This window comes from Globicephala melas, chromosome 3, assembly GCF_963455315.2.
Source record: "Globicephala melas chromosome 3, mGloMel1.2, whole genome shotgun sequence".
Lineage (NCBI taxonomy): Eukaryota > Metazoa > Chordata > Mammalia > Artiodactyla > Delphinidae > Globicephala > Globicephala melas.
In genome coordinates, this window is record NC_083316.1 from 61,553,252 (window position 1) to 61,569,695 (window position 16,444).

Consider the following 16,444-nt stretch of genomic DNA (forward strand, 5'->3'; position numbering starts at 1 on the left):
CTTGGGAATCAATATAAATACACATAGACATATTAAGGAAGAAACAGTAATTTAAAGATATAATATTTACAATAGTTTTCTCTGGCTAATGGTGTTGTAAACACTTTTTAAATATTTGTACTCTTCTTTATTTTCCAAGTTCTTACATTAAAGATGTAATGCTTTTGCAATGGGGGTGGGGGTGGAAAATGAATGTTATTTTAAACAAACTACAATAATTTTTTCTCCTTCGGCTTTCTTTTTATAGATTCCCCTACTTCTCCAACCATTTTTTTCAAAGTTCCCTTCACCAGGTCCTCTTCCTTTCCCCACTAAAGTTCTGTGCACCAACATCTTTTCAGGCTACACTGTTCTACAATCTCTAAAACGCCTGAGATTTCATTCACCCTCAACATGTTAACTCCTACCTCTACAGGGATCAACTCCCCAAACTCTAGCCCTAACTCTGGGCCCTAGTTCCACTTCTCTAACTGAACATTATTAGATGTCTTTCTCATCCAAAACTTGCTATGTCTAAAACCAAACCTATTTTTCCTGATAAAATGGCATTCGTGCTAGAATTTCCTATTTCCACCAATTTTCCCACATACCAGAAACCATGAAATTATCTTGGTCTCTCCTCACATCTACACAGTAACCAGGTCCTGTTGTGAATTCTTGGCACACTCACATTAATCCCTTTCTCCTGTTACTATCCTAGTATAGGTCAGTATCACCTACAGAGGACTTTTCCGACAATCTCCTCCTTCTGTCCATAACGTACATCACCGACGGTTTAATATGCTCAAACTACCACTTTGCACGTCAGCTCCCCCCTCAAAGATCTCAAAAGCCCCTGACTGCCTAAGAGTCCAAACTATTTCATTTACTATTCAAATGACTTAATTGCATTAACATCCCTTTTAAGCTCATCAACCATTATTGTTCTACACCAACGTTATTATAAAAGTAAACTGATCTACTCACTTCTTGTACATTCTCTGGCTCCTCTATGCTGGTGCTCATTATCATGCCCCCAACCCACTTCTTTTTACTTTTCTAAGTTCTACCCTTCTATCTAGAGTATCATCAAATTCTAATCATTCTCCCTTGCTAGAGCCATCTCCTAACACCTAGCCCACTATGGTGTCCAATCCTAATTTCCTCTAGAATTTTTTAATCTATGTTTTTCATTTAGAATTTCCTATGTGTTACCTTTTATTTCTATTTATTTCAGTTTTATGTCTACCTGTATTTCCATTTCCTTCACTCTCATTCCCAGAATATATCTTTATGTCTTTTAATAGTATGGACTTTGGTAGCCACAAAATAAAGTTTTAACTACAGGATAATTTTTTGGAAAAGGGATCTTGGGACTTCCCTGGAGGTCCAATGGTTAAGACTTTGCCTTCCAATGCAGGGGGTGCAGGTTCAATCCCTGGTCAGGGAGCTAAGATCCCACATGCCTCGGGGCCAAAAAAACAAAACATAAAGCAGCAGCAATATTGTAACAAATTCAATAAAGACTTTATAAATGGTCCACGTCAAAAACTAAGTAAATATATATATAAAGTCTAAAATACCATTTTAAAAAAAAGGGATCTTTATGAATTATCTAAGAAATCTAAGAAACTACCTTAAAAAGGTAGAAGGCATTAGTTTTATAAATTTACAGAAATGTTTTATAAATACTATGTGACATTTTAAAAAACAATAATCCCAGTTAACAATATCTCAGAAGACCTTTCTACATGACAGCTTTAGAACACTCTAATACAAACTAGTCTTTTCATTTTCTATTTCTTTACCTGTGAAATTATTTGAGTATTCTGTGAAACCTTCTGAGTATTAAAGGTTCACGAAATAGTGCAACTAAAGTATCTTTATATGACTTTTACAATTTTCTCATCTGTAAAATGAGGAGAGAGGGATTAAATGTTCTCTAGGGCCCCTTCCTTCAGTCATTCAGTAACTACCTAAAGTCAGAGATCCTATCCTACGATATCCTACTCCAAGGCTTCCCCAACTTTATTCTACAGAATGCTATTCAAAAACATGTTACTACACAAGGGAGAAAAAAAAACCTATAGTCAAATTCATTCAACAGATATTTGCCGAGAGGATACTACATACCAGGGACTATTCTAGGCCTTGGGGATACAACCGTGAACAATACAGTCTTTACCCATCGGAGCTCACCTTTTAATGAGGGTGAGGGGCAATAAACAAATATAGTATGTGAGGTGGTAACAAGGGTACTATGGAGAAAGATAAAGAACTGCCGGAGAAATGGGAAGTGCTAGGGTAGGGGTGGGAATTGCTGTTTTATGTTTTGGTTAGTGTTTGCACAGCATATATTTTTTATCCTTATATATTTAATCTATCTATGCCTTTATATTAAAAGTGGGGTTTTCCTAGAGAACGTACAGTTGCATCTTGATATTTTCATCAAATATGACAGTCTCTCTTAGTTGGTGACTTTAGATCACTTACATTTAATATAATTATTGATATAGTTATATTCAGGTCTACCATTTTATTATCAGTTTTCTGTTTATTCCCTGTGTTTTGTTGTTCTGACTGCTGTTACCCTCATTATTTGGAAATTTTTTAGTATTTAATAATTTAACTTTTCTTTTTTATTTTAATTTTTATATTGACTATTTGGCTGTATCTTTTTGTATAATTTTTATTGGTTCTTCTTCTAGAGATTACCAGATAATTACATAGATGCACAAACACAGTTGACAGATACATATAGACAGGTAAGTCAAGATATGTCAAACCTTCCACAGTTTACTTAGAGTTATTTCACAAGGTCAAATAAAATGTAGAAACCTTTCAACCATATAGGCCCTTTCAATCTGACCTCCCCACTACTCTTTATGTTATAGCCATCATATATTTTATATCTACATCCATCGAAAACCTCTCAGACAATGGGATACTTAGGAGAATAAAATTAGTCCTTTATGCTTACCAGATATTTACCATTTCTATTGGTCTCCCTCAAAATCCATCACATATTTCCCTTCAGCCTGGAGAACTTCCATTAGCCTTTCATTAAAGCAGATCGGCTAGAAGTACTCTACTATTTTTTTCTGCCTGAGAATGTCTCTATTCATCTTCATTCTTTCACTGGATTCTAGGTTAACAATTATTTTCTTTCAGTACTTAGTCATTCAGTTTATCCTGATTGGGGATCATTGAGTTTCTTTCATCTATAAATTTAAGTCATTCATCAGTTGGGAAGTTTTCAGCAATAATGTCTTCAAGTATTTTTTCTGCCCTAAAAAATATATGTTACATGGACATAATGTTTTGGTATCATCCAACAAGACCTCAGGCTTTGTTCATCTCTTTTCTTTTTAATCTCTATTCTAAGAATTGACTAATTTCTAGTGATCTGTCTTCAACTTTTGACTCTTTCTTCTGTTATATCAATTCTGCTATTTAGTCAACCCAAGATATTTTTATTTCAGATATGATACTAGGACTTCCCTGGCAGCCCAGTGGTTAAGACTCCATGCTGCCACTGCAGCGGGGCACAGGCTCATTCCCTGGTCAGGGAACTAAGATCCCGCATGCCATGTTTTGTGGCCCCCCCCAAAAAAAAGAGATATCCAGATATGACACTATACACATGACAGAAATTTCAACAAATTTCTAATGACGTGGTTCACTTGATATATTTTGGAAAACAACTATTTACCCATTAGTTACTACCTGGGGAATAAGTAGATATAGGATATCCCTTTCCCTAGCGTAACTTACCATCCAATCATAAGTGGCCCTAATATTACTCACTACTGAAGTATAAAACAAGAGAAATGTCTATGTATAAAACAAGAGAAATGTCTATTTAAGTCTTTACCCATTTTTAATTGGGCTGTTTTTAGTTACTGGGTTATATGAGTTCTTTATATATTCCGGAGAGTCTGTATCAGATATATGATTAAAAATATTTTCTCCCATTCTGTGGGTTGCCTTCTCACTGGTTGACAGTGTCATTTGATGCATGAAGTTTTAAATTTTGACATAGTTTAAATTATTTCTTTTGTTGCTCACCTTTTGAGGTTATATCCAAGAATCCTTTGACAAATCCAGTGTCATGAAGTTTTTATCCTAAGTTTTCTTCTATGAGCTTTATTGTTTCAGCTCTTACATTTAGGTCTTTGATTCATTTTTTCACTTATTATATATATTGTATGAGGTAGGGGGTCTAAAAATTCATTCTCTTGCACGTGAGTATCCAGTTTCCAAACACCATTTGGGGAAATTCTACCCCCACTGAATTGTCTTGCACCCTTGTTGAAAATAATTTGGCCATATAAGTGAGGGTTTTCTTTTAAGGCTCTCTATTGTGCGTATATGTCTCTCTATATGTCTGTTTTTATGTTGGTACCACACATTTTGATTACTGTAGCTTTGTAGTAAGTTTTGAAATCAGAAAGTGTAAGACTTCTTTGTTCTTCTTTTTCAAGATTGTTTTGGCCATTTAGAGTCCAGTAAGATTCCATATGATTTTAAGATAGATTTTTCTATTTTTGCAAAAAACATCCCTGGGATTTTGATAGGAACTGCATTGAATATGTAGATAATTTGGGGAATATTGATATCCTAATAATATTAAGTCTTCCAATCAATGAACATGGGACATCTTTCCATTTATTTGTGTCTTAATTTCTTTCAGCAACATTCTAGTTTTCAAGGTACAAATCTTTTGCTTCCTTGGGTAAGTATTCCTAAGTATTTTATTCTTTTTGATGTTATCATAAATGAGATTATTTTCATAACTTCCTTTTATGGTTGATGACTGTTACCATATAGGAACACAACTAGTTTTTATGTGTTAATTTTGTATCCTGCAACTTTGTTGAATTTGTTTATTAGTTCTAAAAGTTTTTTGTGGACTCTTTAGGGTTTTCTAAATATAAAAGCATATTGTCTGTGAATGAAGATAATTTTACTTTTTTCCAATTTGGCTGCCTTTTATTTCTTTTTCTTACCCAACTGCTGTGGTTAAAACTTCCAATACTATGTTGAATAGAAGTGGTGAAAGTGGGCATCCTTGTTTTGTTCCTGAACTTAAAGGGAAAGCTTTCAGTCTTTCACCACTGAGTACAATGTTAGCTGTGAATTTTTCATATTTGGCCTTTAAAATGCTGAGGTAGTTTCCTTTTATTCCTAGTTTGTTGAGTGTCTTATCCTGAAAGGGTGTTGAATTCTGTCAAATGCTTTTTCTGTATCATTAAAATAAACTTGTTTTTTCTCCTTCATTCTGTTAATGTGGTGTATTACAATGATTATTTTCATGTTATTTTTAAAATATTGAATAATAATCTAGATCTAAAAATTCAGATCTAGGGACTTCCCTGGCGGTCCAGTGGTTAAGACTCTGTGCTTCCAATGCAGGGTGCACGGGTTTGATCCCCGGTCAGGGAACTAAGATCCCACATGCCATGCAGCATGGCTCCCCCCCAAAAAATTCTGATCTAAAAACATAATTAATGTTAAAAAGCATTAATCTTTTTTTTAACTAAGCAAGATAAAGAGGAGAAATTGCACTTACTTTCTCAACAATTTCAACTAGCTTCATTTTTTACAGATATACAGATGGGGAGAAAATTCAGCATTTTTACTTTATAAATAATTACTAGTTAATTTACAAACCAGCAGTTAATTTTCAGACCCAACTGCAACTCTTAAGAATCAGCCCCCGAGAATAAATAGAGAAATAGAAAATGAACTGACCCTTGACTTCTATCCCAGAAAGTACTCTTGAAGCAAAATTGACAGAAAACCCATTAAGGTTCTATAGGCATTACATCACTAGTAAAAATTCAGGCCTGCTAACTAGGAACTGGTCCTGATGTATATTAGCATGGCAGAAAAAATCTGACCCATTAAACAACTTCCAACCTAAGAACAAAAAAAGATGCCAACATCAGCCACAAGTTGAATCCTTTAAAGTATACACAGAACTGAAGCATTTTTGTTGAAGGGAGAAAGAGAACAAGGGATGGGCAGTCTAGAAAGACTTAGCCCAAAATGTTTATTATAATCATTAACTCAAGACAGCAAGAATTACGCATGTTTTTATTTTCTTCTTCTTATATGGACTTTCTCAAAATTTTTCTACAACAATAATATACCATTTGAATTTGGCTTTTTTTTTTTTTTTACAAATATTAAACAAAAATATCTGGAACTTTGAAATTACCTTTAATTTTCTTAGGGTCAATAATATCCAACCAAATACCATGTAACATATATGGCTATGAAATAATATAGATCAGTAACTCTAATTAGGAATTTTAAGAATTTTATCTATCAAAGAAAGGTTCAGATTTGCTCATCCCAAAACTACAAAGACAAGCAAACTAACCTGAGAAAGACCTTTAATATCCAACACTTACTAAAAGAAAATACATCAAAGATTTCAATACACCAAAATATTCCATTCTTTCAAGGACTCTGAATAATCAACTCATCAGTATTATAGCTAAAAAACTTATTACAAGTTCACTATATGAAGCAATACATTTCAAATTCTTAGTTCACATTTCATCAAGCCAAGATAAAATACAAACATGTGCTTTAAACATTAGACACATATTTTTCAGAAATATCAAGAAAAATAACATATGTATGTTTCAACTTGAGTCCTGCTATGTAATAAGTGACCACAAGATTTTGAAGTAGGTAGCTTTTCTTCCCTAAGCATGCTTTGGCATACATGAGACTTTATTCAACATATGAACCATTGGAAACATTTCCCCATGATTCTAAATAAGCCTCAGATATTACCAAAGAAAGATAATAAAATGAACTGAAACTATCATTATGGTTTCTCTCTAGTAGATATTGCTGACAAGATGCTCTGTTGACTCGTAGGACTACCAACTATGAAAGATAGCCAGATGTGCACTGCCAGCATTTTGATATATATTAGGAAGTAGTGTGTTAAAACAAATACATAACACTTAAAATTTTGGCAGATTAAAATTTAGAAATGTTTAAAGGTTTTTAACTCTGAAGCTAAGGTCTTAAAACTACTCTGTAATCATGAGGTGGTAAAACCCCATATTCAGGGCTCATGAAACCTAAATTATGCAGAGAAATGTAAATATTGACAATTACATTTAAAAAATCCACGAAATTCTGAAGCCCATATAATATTCTGCTAATTGACCTCTAGCAAACTACTTCCACCCAACAGATGTTTTGAAATGATGCATACATGTGCATACATGAACATAACATTTTAAAAATAATTTTTAAAGCTCCCACATAGAAATATGGTGCTAACTAGAAATCGAACTAAAAACTGGACAGAAGTAAAGGTGAACAAATGATTGTTATAATATTTCACTGGAAAAAATTGCAAGAAAAATAACTATCAGTTATTTCATAAAAGAAGAAATTAGCAAACAATAACTGCTAGTTTAAAAGTGAAATACAGGGGAGGATATATCTTATATAACCATTGTGCTATGAGTATGATTTTCCATTTTCTTCTCCAAAAGTTAAGTTAGAAAAGATCTGTGATGATGAACAGTTTCTCCTGAAAGGAAACTAGGTGACCGAATTTTGGAAACACATCTTGAATCAGACCAACCATGCTCTTACTGTTAGTTTGATATTAAAGCAAAATTAAAAATGTCTTAGTTTTCCCCATGGAACGTTAATATGTCAAAAGCCATATTGTCTAAATGTGTTTCTTAGGCAAATACTGAGTAGTGTTTTAAATTCAGACATAGAGTTTCTACTGTGAACATATAAGAATGATTAATATTCTTTTTAAAGACATTTTTTCTTTTAATCATACATTCAGGAAATATTTTAATTTCATGGTCAAAGAATGGTGATAGGTAATACCTGTTGTTTTCTTTTCTTTTCTAGTAACTAAGAGGAGATCCTTATTTTATTTGTTGTAGCAAATTCCTAAATGAAAACTGGGCAAATGGTATCATATCTGGCCAGCTGCAACCTCCTGCCTTGACCTTCCTTCCTAGGGTTTCTTTGTTGTTGGGACTCTTGATTAAGTGGCCTTGGGTTCATTTTGTAATTTTGCTAGTCATCAGCAAATTCACTTGCATGACATTACTGCCAAATGAGAACACAGTTGAATTACTGTGACTGTGGTGTAGGGTAGTGCCATGGAGAAAACTTTGTTTCCTCTACAGAAAAAAAACTGTTTTCTCTACAGACTACAGAAATCATGAGTGAGGTATAGGTAAACGGAGAGCCACAAAGATCCATGAACCAGAAGAGAGAGTTCAGATGTAGATCAACAAACACACAGTAAACTGATTTTCACTTGAAGCTGAAATTCAGTGGGGAAAGGACAGCTTTTTAATAACAAATGGTGGAATATTTAATAACAAATAGAGGAAAATCAGACATGCATCCGGTTCTTAACCTCACACCATACATAAAAAATAATGCAAAATAGATCATAGACCTAAACATAAAAGCTAAAAACAAGAGGGGAAATCTTTGCAAACTTGGAGCAGGCCAAGATGGCTTAAATAACAACTCATGCTATGAATCTAGCTCGACCCTAATCAAAAACCTCAACAGAGGACAAAAAGAAAACTATAATCCAACATCACTTAAACACACAGAAATATATCTACTTGAACTCTGCAGGATATATTAAAACCAAGACTAGAACATTACAAATATTTCTAATAAAATCAGAAACAAGATAGTGTTGTCTTCCACCACCACTACTATTCAACATCATAGTGGAGCTTTATCCAAGCAAAGAGAAGAGAAAAACAAATGAGAGATAAAAATATTTGAAAATAAAATATAAATCTGTCATAACTTCTGGACAATGTAATTAAGTATCCAGAAAACCAAGCAAAGAAACCAAAAAACTACCAGATCTAAGAGAGTTCACTGAGAAGGCCAAATGCGAGAACAGAAAAGTCATTTGTTTTCCTATACACCAGTAATAATTAATTTTGAAAATAAAATGAAGGGAACCATTCATAATGGCAACCAAAATTTAAACATACACAGGAATGAATCTAACAAGGAATGCTTAAGATTCCTTATGATTAGAAACTATAAAATATAAATATAATGCTACTGAAAGACAGGAAAAGAGGGAGGGAAGGGAGATGGAAATACACAAATTCCACATTACCCTAATCAACATCCAAAAACAACTTTTAACAGAACTTGACAATTTGATCCTAAAGTTTATCTGGAAGATAAACTCATATTTTTATGAGTTTATCAATATTATTTGAAAATTTTATTTGAAATTTTTTTCAAATATTTTATTTGAAAAAATTTTATTCAAATTCAAAAATTTGAATAAAAAAATTTTATTCAAATTCAAAAATTTTATTCAAATATTATTTGAAAATTTACAAATACATATTTTTGTCACTTGCATAATAAAGTAATTTTTTCCAGATCTATGGCGATATAATTGACATAGAACATTATGTAAGTTTAACGTGCCAACAGTTACATGAAAAGATGCTCAGCATCACTAATTATCAGGGAAATGCACATCAAATCCACAGTGAGGTTATCACCTTAAATCTGTTAGAATGGCTGTCACCGAAAAGACAAGAAATAACAAGTGTTGGTGAGGATATGGATAAAAGGGAAACACTGTGCACTGCTGGTGGCAAATTGGTAATGTGAGATATATCTCACATATTTCGTATACACACATATACATATATCTGTATGTGTGTTGTGTGTAAAATGGGATATTATTCAGCCATGAGAAAGGAAGAAATCCTGCCATTTTTGACAACATGGCTAGATCCTTGAAGACATTATGTAAAGTGACAGAATAACTTTCAATTAATAACCATTTTCCTACACTTAAAAGATCAAATTCCAAATTTACCTTTATACAAACTTCCTAATGAGAGACAGTCTATAACTACTAGACTAACTACTAGTATGGCTATATTTACATTTCTTTTTTTTAATGTTTATTTTTTATTTTTTTTCTTATTAGTCATCCATTTTATACACATCAGTGTATACATGTCAATCCCAATCTCCCAATTCATCCCACCACCACCCCCACCTCCCGATATATTTACATTTCTTTATGATGTTTATTTACATTTAAGTTACATTTATAATAGTCAAGTAGTCTAGATTATGAGAATATCAATTTTTATTTATCAGTTTGAAAGAGGAATATAGAAAAAACTACCAAATACCTCATTTTCATATTTAGTAATTTCAATAGTATCCTCAGGTTTAATGAAATAATTTACCTTAATGGAATGTAAAGCCAAAGTTTAATGAAATAATGAAGAGCACTGCCTGCTTTAAATGGATGGCAGTGCAGGACTGTAACCTGCAGAACCACAAGCTGAAACCATGCAAAGCAATCTTGATAACCAACTGTAAAACTTATAATGGATCTGTGACTTCTTTTTTTTTTTTTAAAGTTTTAGTTATTTTATTTATTTATTTTTTGGTTGAGCCAGGTCTTAGTTGTGGCTCACCAGCTCCTTGGTTGTGGCATGCAAACTCTTAGTTGTGGCATGCATGTGGGATCTGGTTCCCTGACCAGGGATCGAAACTGGGCCCCTTGCATTGGGAACACGGTGTCTTATCCACTGCGCCACCAGGGAAGTCCCAGATCTGTGACTTCTAAAAATTTTGTAGAAACATTTAAAACTCTCTTATTATTGTCAGTCAGAAATGTATAGGAAAATGAAAAACAATAAAATATTTTTTTAATATACTGTAACTTAACATTAGAAACACTGAGAATTAACTTATCAAGAGTAGTTTGAATGGACTTGCCTTATTCTCATCCTTTAAAGCAGAGGCCCCAACCGGTACTGGTCTGCGGCCTGTTAGGAACCAGGCTGCACAGCAGGAGTGGCGGGCGAGCAAGTGAAGCTTCATCTGCCGCTCCCCACCACTCACATTAATCACCACCTGAACCAGTGGTCCCCAACCTTTTTGGCACTAGGGACCGGTTTCATGGATGACAATTTTTCCACGGATGGGGTTGGAGGGGAAGAGATGGTTCAGGCGATAACGTGAGCAATGGGGAGGGGCAGCCGAAGCTTAGCTCACTCGCCTGCCTCTCACCTCCTCTGTGCGGCCCAGTTCCTAACAGGCCACAGGACCCCTGGCCTGAACCATCCCCCCCCATTGCTGTACCGCCTGAACCATCACCACCACCCCCACAACCCCACCCCATCTGTGGATAAACCGTCCTCCAAGAAACCGATCCCTGGTGCCAAAGAGGTTGGGAACCACTGATTTAAAGTACCAAGCAAGCAGGCTTCCCTGGTGGCAGAGTGGTTAAGATCCACCTGCCGATGCAGGGGACACGGGTCTGAGCCCTGGTCCAGGAAGATCCCACCGCCACGGAGCAGCTAAGCCCGTGCGCCACAACTACTCAGCCTGCACACTAGAGCCCGTGAGCCACAACTACTGAGCCCACGTGCCACAACTACTGAAGCCCACACACCTACAGCCCGTGCTCCACGACAAGAGAAGCCACGGCAATGAGAAGCCCATGCACCACCACAAAGAGTAGCCCCCACTCACCACAGCTAGAGAGAAAGCCCGTGCGCAGCAACGAAGACCCAACGCAGCCAAAAATGAATAAATTAATTTTAAAACAGAGAAAGAAAATTACCAAGCAAGCATCTTTTCTATTCCTTGGTAAATTACTCCTTTATAAGTTTGGATCAGCTTCCAACATTGTATCCTTTGTACTTTCAATGTTGTGAATTATCTCCTGGAGCTCCTCTAATGTGAAGATTTTTGGCAGCATCACTTCCTCTGGCATACCTTCGGCCTTTTCATCACAGCTATGTTCCTCATTTATGTTGAAACGCTTGCCTTACTGAAGCTCCTCAAGCTACATATTTAGAGTCTCTCAAAAAGGGGCAATGTCACCATTCCCACAGTCAGCTATTTCTCTATAACTCCAGTTACATTCTATCTGAATTTCATTTCTAGTGTTATTTTCATTTCCTTGCTGCATTTTAATCTTTGTTGACCAAATCCCTCTTTTAATTAACCATTTTTATAAAATGTTAAGTGGGCTTCTCACTGGGAAACAAGTGGGGACCACTACTGCATGCTTTGCAGTCTGTACACAAACTGAATAACATACACAGCGACCAATCACTAAAAATAACTTTGAAAGAAGTAACATGACTGGTCACTGATCATGATGCACATTTGTTATATACATAGTGAGTTGTGGACTGAAGAGTTAGTGATGAAGTTTGTACATTATGCAGTTACTAAGTTAATATACCACGATATCTGAAACTTGAACCGTCTTGTTAGTAGACTGGTGAACTGGTAACTAAACTGTGGTAACTGAAGTTCAAATATCAAAGTCATGCAAAGCAAGAACTACCTGTCCATAAATGCTATTATTTATATGGTATAACATTAATAAATGAAAAATTTACAAAAGAATCTTCAACATTTGCCTTCATTACCAAATGACATAAATCTGATGCAAGAATCAAGTAATTTATAGGTGTTCCACAGATATAATTAGTCCTTGACTTTTATATATTTGATTTTCACAACTAACTTTTGAACAGGACATATTCATACCCATAATCATCTTTCATAAATGGGATTTGGATTTTAGAAAGGAGATTTCAAACTCTCACATGGTGGCATTGTCTGCTGGAAAACAATACTGTTTCAGTTGTGTTTACACCCTACTACAGTAGAGTTTATTTGTGCAATTATGGAAATTTACTACATTTTGACCTTATACAAAAATTTCTGGAAAACAAAATCAGCAGTGGTGGTGAAAAATGCATAGTAAGAATAAGAAAGGTTTTAACGAATTTAATTCCACTGAGACAAGCAGAACTCTTTAGCATCAGACAGTCACTGAATTAAGCCAGTTTTTTTTCACTGTGAACGTGAACTATCAAATACAAAAAAAAAGAGACCAACACAAGTTACAAAACTACGTAAGATTTTATATATAATCAGAAATTTCATTATATTTAATTCTCTGACAATGGAACCCTCTACATAATAACATATCAGTCCACTGTTTGAATTTTACGTTACAACTGAAACTAGAGAAATGCTCTTACATTTACTAGTGTTCATTAGAAGTTCTACACTGATAAACTGAATAAAGCATTTCTATTGGTAGTAATGGAATTTGAAAATCAGAAGAAAGCATGCTCACAAGTATTAGGTCATAGAATGACAAAAAAAAATACTTTAGCTCATTAGTATCCCTCTTTGTAGGAAGTCAAAATATTGTTGTATGTAATCTTATTTTGTCTTCAAACTGATTAGCACTCTCTGACAGAAGAAATATCTTAATATTAGAGATACGGAAATTAAAAAACAGAAAAAACAGAATAGGAACTCAAGTTTCTGAATTTTGTCACTTCATTACTTCCTCCAAAACATTTTAGACAGGAAATTTTAAGTTAATAATAAAGGGTAGATTGGTATTTAACATATTTTTTAATATATATTTTTAATATATCACTACTTGTCATTTATCCAAAAGTCGAAATGATCTACTCTTTTACCTACCCCAACAATCCGTTTCATAGCATCCAATTTAGCAGAATCTTTGTTGCTCTCTAACATTTGCTTTAGATCTTCATTCCTATACAAAAGAAAAGAAAAAATTACATATTTAGATTTTTACATTACACAGGTATTAAAACATATAATTTTAATAATATAAGAATTAGAAATAACCTGATGCACAATGTTACATAACTACTTTGTTATTTATAATTAAATGTATGTTTCTCATCTAACCCTACCAAATAATATCAAAGTGCTATGCTGTCACAAAGCCCATCAATAAAACAAAAATATAAAACTGTACCTCAATTCTGGGCAAAATATCAACAATCAGAGGCATACAGATTCTCTCATCCCAAAATTTCTCTTGTATAATCAATCAGAAAAAAAGAGATAATAAAAATTCTTGAATCAGCACTAAAATATTTTCATAAGCCAAAATGTAAGATCTTTCAGGACTTCCCTGGCAGTCTAATGGTTAAGACTTCGCCTTCCTATGCAGGGGGTGCAGGTTCCATCTCTGGTGGGGAAGCTGAGATCCCACGTCTCGGGACCAAAAAAACCAAAACATAAAACAGAAGCAATATTGCAAAAAATTCAATAAAGACTTAAAAAAAAAAATGGTCCACATCTTTAAAGATTAAAAAAAGAAAAAACCAATAGCAGTTATTTCTGCTTAATATGACTTCCCCCAAATAAACTGTTATTCAAAAGAGAAATGCAAAGAATTCCCCATAACAGAAAAAAAAAAAAAAAGTAAGAACTTTCTTCAGAATATGTCAAGAAAAGAGCACCGAATGAAGAAAAGCTATGTGTCATTCATACATCCTTTTTTCTCCCTAGCTCGCAAAAAGAAAAAAACATAAATCTGTAGGGAAACCCACATCAATACTCCCTAATTCAAAGAATTAAGTTAAGGCAATTTTAACATGTAAATGAGAGGATGAGGTAATGAACCAGAGCAGTTAGTGATAAGGATGAAAATGTAGGACAGATTCAGGAACTTCTTGGAAGTTGAAATCAGTGAGATGCAGTGACTGAATGTAAAGGATAAGACAGGCACTCAGTAAGGATGCCCCCATTCCCAGCTTGGATGACCAAGCAGATGATGATGTTACCAAGTAAGATAACTTTGCTGAAGTGGTAGGCATTTTCTCCTTTCCAAAGCTGCTTGCTATACAAACATCCTTAAAAGATAATTTAGAACAAAAACAATCAATGCCTTCATATAGACAGGCTGCAAAAAGGGAAAAACCCACACAGAATTGCCTCCCAGTATTTTTTTTTTTTGGCTTACAACTGCTCCTATTCTTCAAAGTGAGCGTTCCCCCCAGCAATTAAAAAATCCCTCCCAGCAAAAACAAAATTCATAATTTGTAATATCTAATCATTTTTCCTTCAACACAGAAAAACATAATTTTTTAAAGTTATTATATAGCTAGAAAAGAGTTCTTAGACTTGACACCAAAAGCACAGTCCTTAAAAGGGAACACTGATTAATTAATTTCATCAAAATTTAAAACTTGTTGGGCTTCCCTGGTGGCGCAGTGGTTGAGAGTCCGCCTGCCGATGCAGGGGACATGGGTTCGTGCCCCGGTCTGGGAAGATCCCACATGCCGCGGAGCGGCTGGGCCTGTGAGCTATGGCCGCTGAGCCTGTGCGTCCGGAGCAGGAGAGGCCACAACAGTGAGAGGCCCGCGTATCGCCAAAAAAAAAAAAAAAATTTAAAACTTGTTCCAGAGAATTCTCTCTTAAGAAGAAAAAAAAAAATTACAGACTGGCAGAAAATGTTTGTAACCACATATATGCAAAAGACTAGTATCCAAAATATAAAAAGAACTCCCAAAACTCAACAGTAAAAAACAACCAATTCAATTAGAAAAGGGGCAGAACACATTGTTACAGACTGAATTGGTGCCCTCCCCCAAAGTTCACACACTGAAGCCCTGACCCTCAATGTGACATTATGTGGAAATAGGGCCTTTAAAAAGAGGTAGCTAACATTAAATGAGGTCAAAAGGATGGGATTCTAATCCCATCTGGTGTCCTAAGACAGAGAGTGGTGCACATGCACAGAAAAAAGGCCATGTGAGAATACAGTGAGAAGACAGTCACCTGCAAGGCAAGGAGAGAGGCCTCATGAGAAAACAAACTTGCCAACACCTTGATCTTGGACTTCTAGCCTCCTGGAAGAACTGTGAGAAACTATGAGAAATAAATTTAAGCCATCCAGTCTATGGTATTTTGTTATGGCAGCCTTAACAAACTATTACAGATTCTGGTAATAAGAAGTGAAGTGTTCATGTAATAAATACCTAAAAATGTGGAAGTGGCTTTGGAACTGGGCAACAGGTAGAGGCTGCAACAGTTTTGAAGTGCATGTTTTTTTTTTTTTAAAACATGCATTGAAGAGACTGTTGGTAAATATATGGAGTTAAAGGTGATTCTGATGAGATCTCAGATGGAAATGAGGAACATACTACTGGAAACTGGAGGAAAGGCAATTCTTACTATAAAGTGAAAAGAACTTGGCCCAACTATGTTCCAGTGTTTTGTGGAAAACAGAAGTTAAAAGTGATGACCTGAATATTTAGCCGAGGAGATTTCTAAGCAAAGTGTGAAAGCCACAGCCTGGTTTCTCCTTACTGCTTACAGTAAAATGAGAAAGAAAGATAAATTGAAGGAATTGTTAAGCAAAAAAGGAACTAGAACTTGAAGATTTAGAAAAATCTCAGCTTATCCATGTTGCAAAAATCAAGCAAGTGTCTTCAGAAGAGAACACCAGAGAACACTGAAAAATCATTTGATAACGAAATCACGGATGCCCCTCGTGGATTTAATCAGACATCTCATCTGAAACCAGGACTAGAGATGGGATTATACCAGCAGAGACACTACCAGTTTGGACTAAAAG

General features: G+C 34.8%; 1 protein-coding gene across 4 annotated transcripts in view; it reads right to left on the reverse strand.

Annotated features, from left to right (window-relative positions):
- AP3B1 (adaptor related protein complex 3 subunit beta 1) overlaps positions 1 to 16,444 on the reverse strand; it is a 275,059-nt gene that overhangs the window by 223,627 nt on the left and 34,988 nt on the right. For all 4 annotated transcript variants that reach the window (XR_009563389.1, XR_009563390.2, XM_030846347.2 and 1 more), the window contains exon 2: positions 13,531 to 13,606. Coding sequence is in view for 2 of the 4 variants with exons in the window: in XM_030846347.2 (XP_030702207.1) it covers positions 13,531 to 13,606 (76 nt within the window). In the remaining 2 variants the exon portion in view is untranslated. The remainder of the gene's footprint in view (positions 1 to 13,530; positions 13,607 to 16,444) is intronic.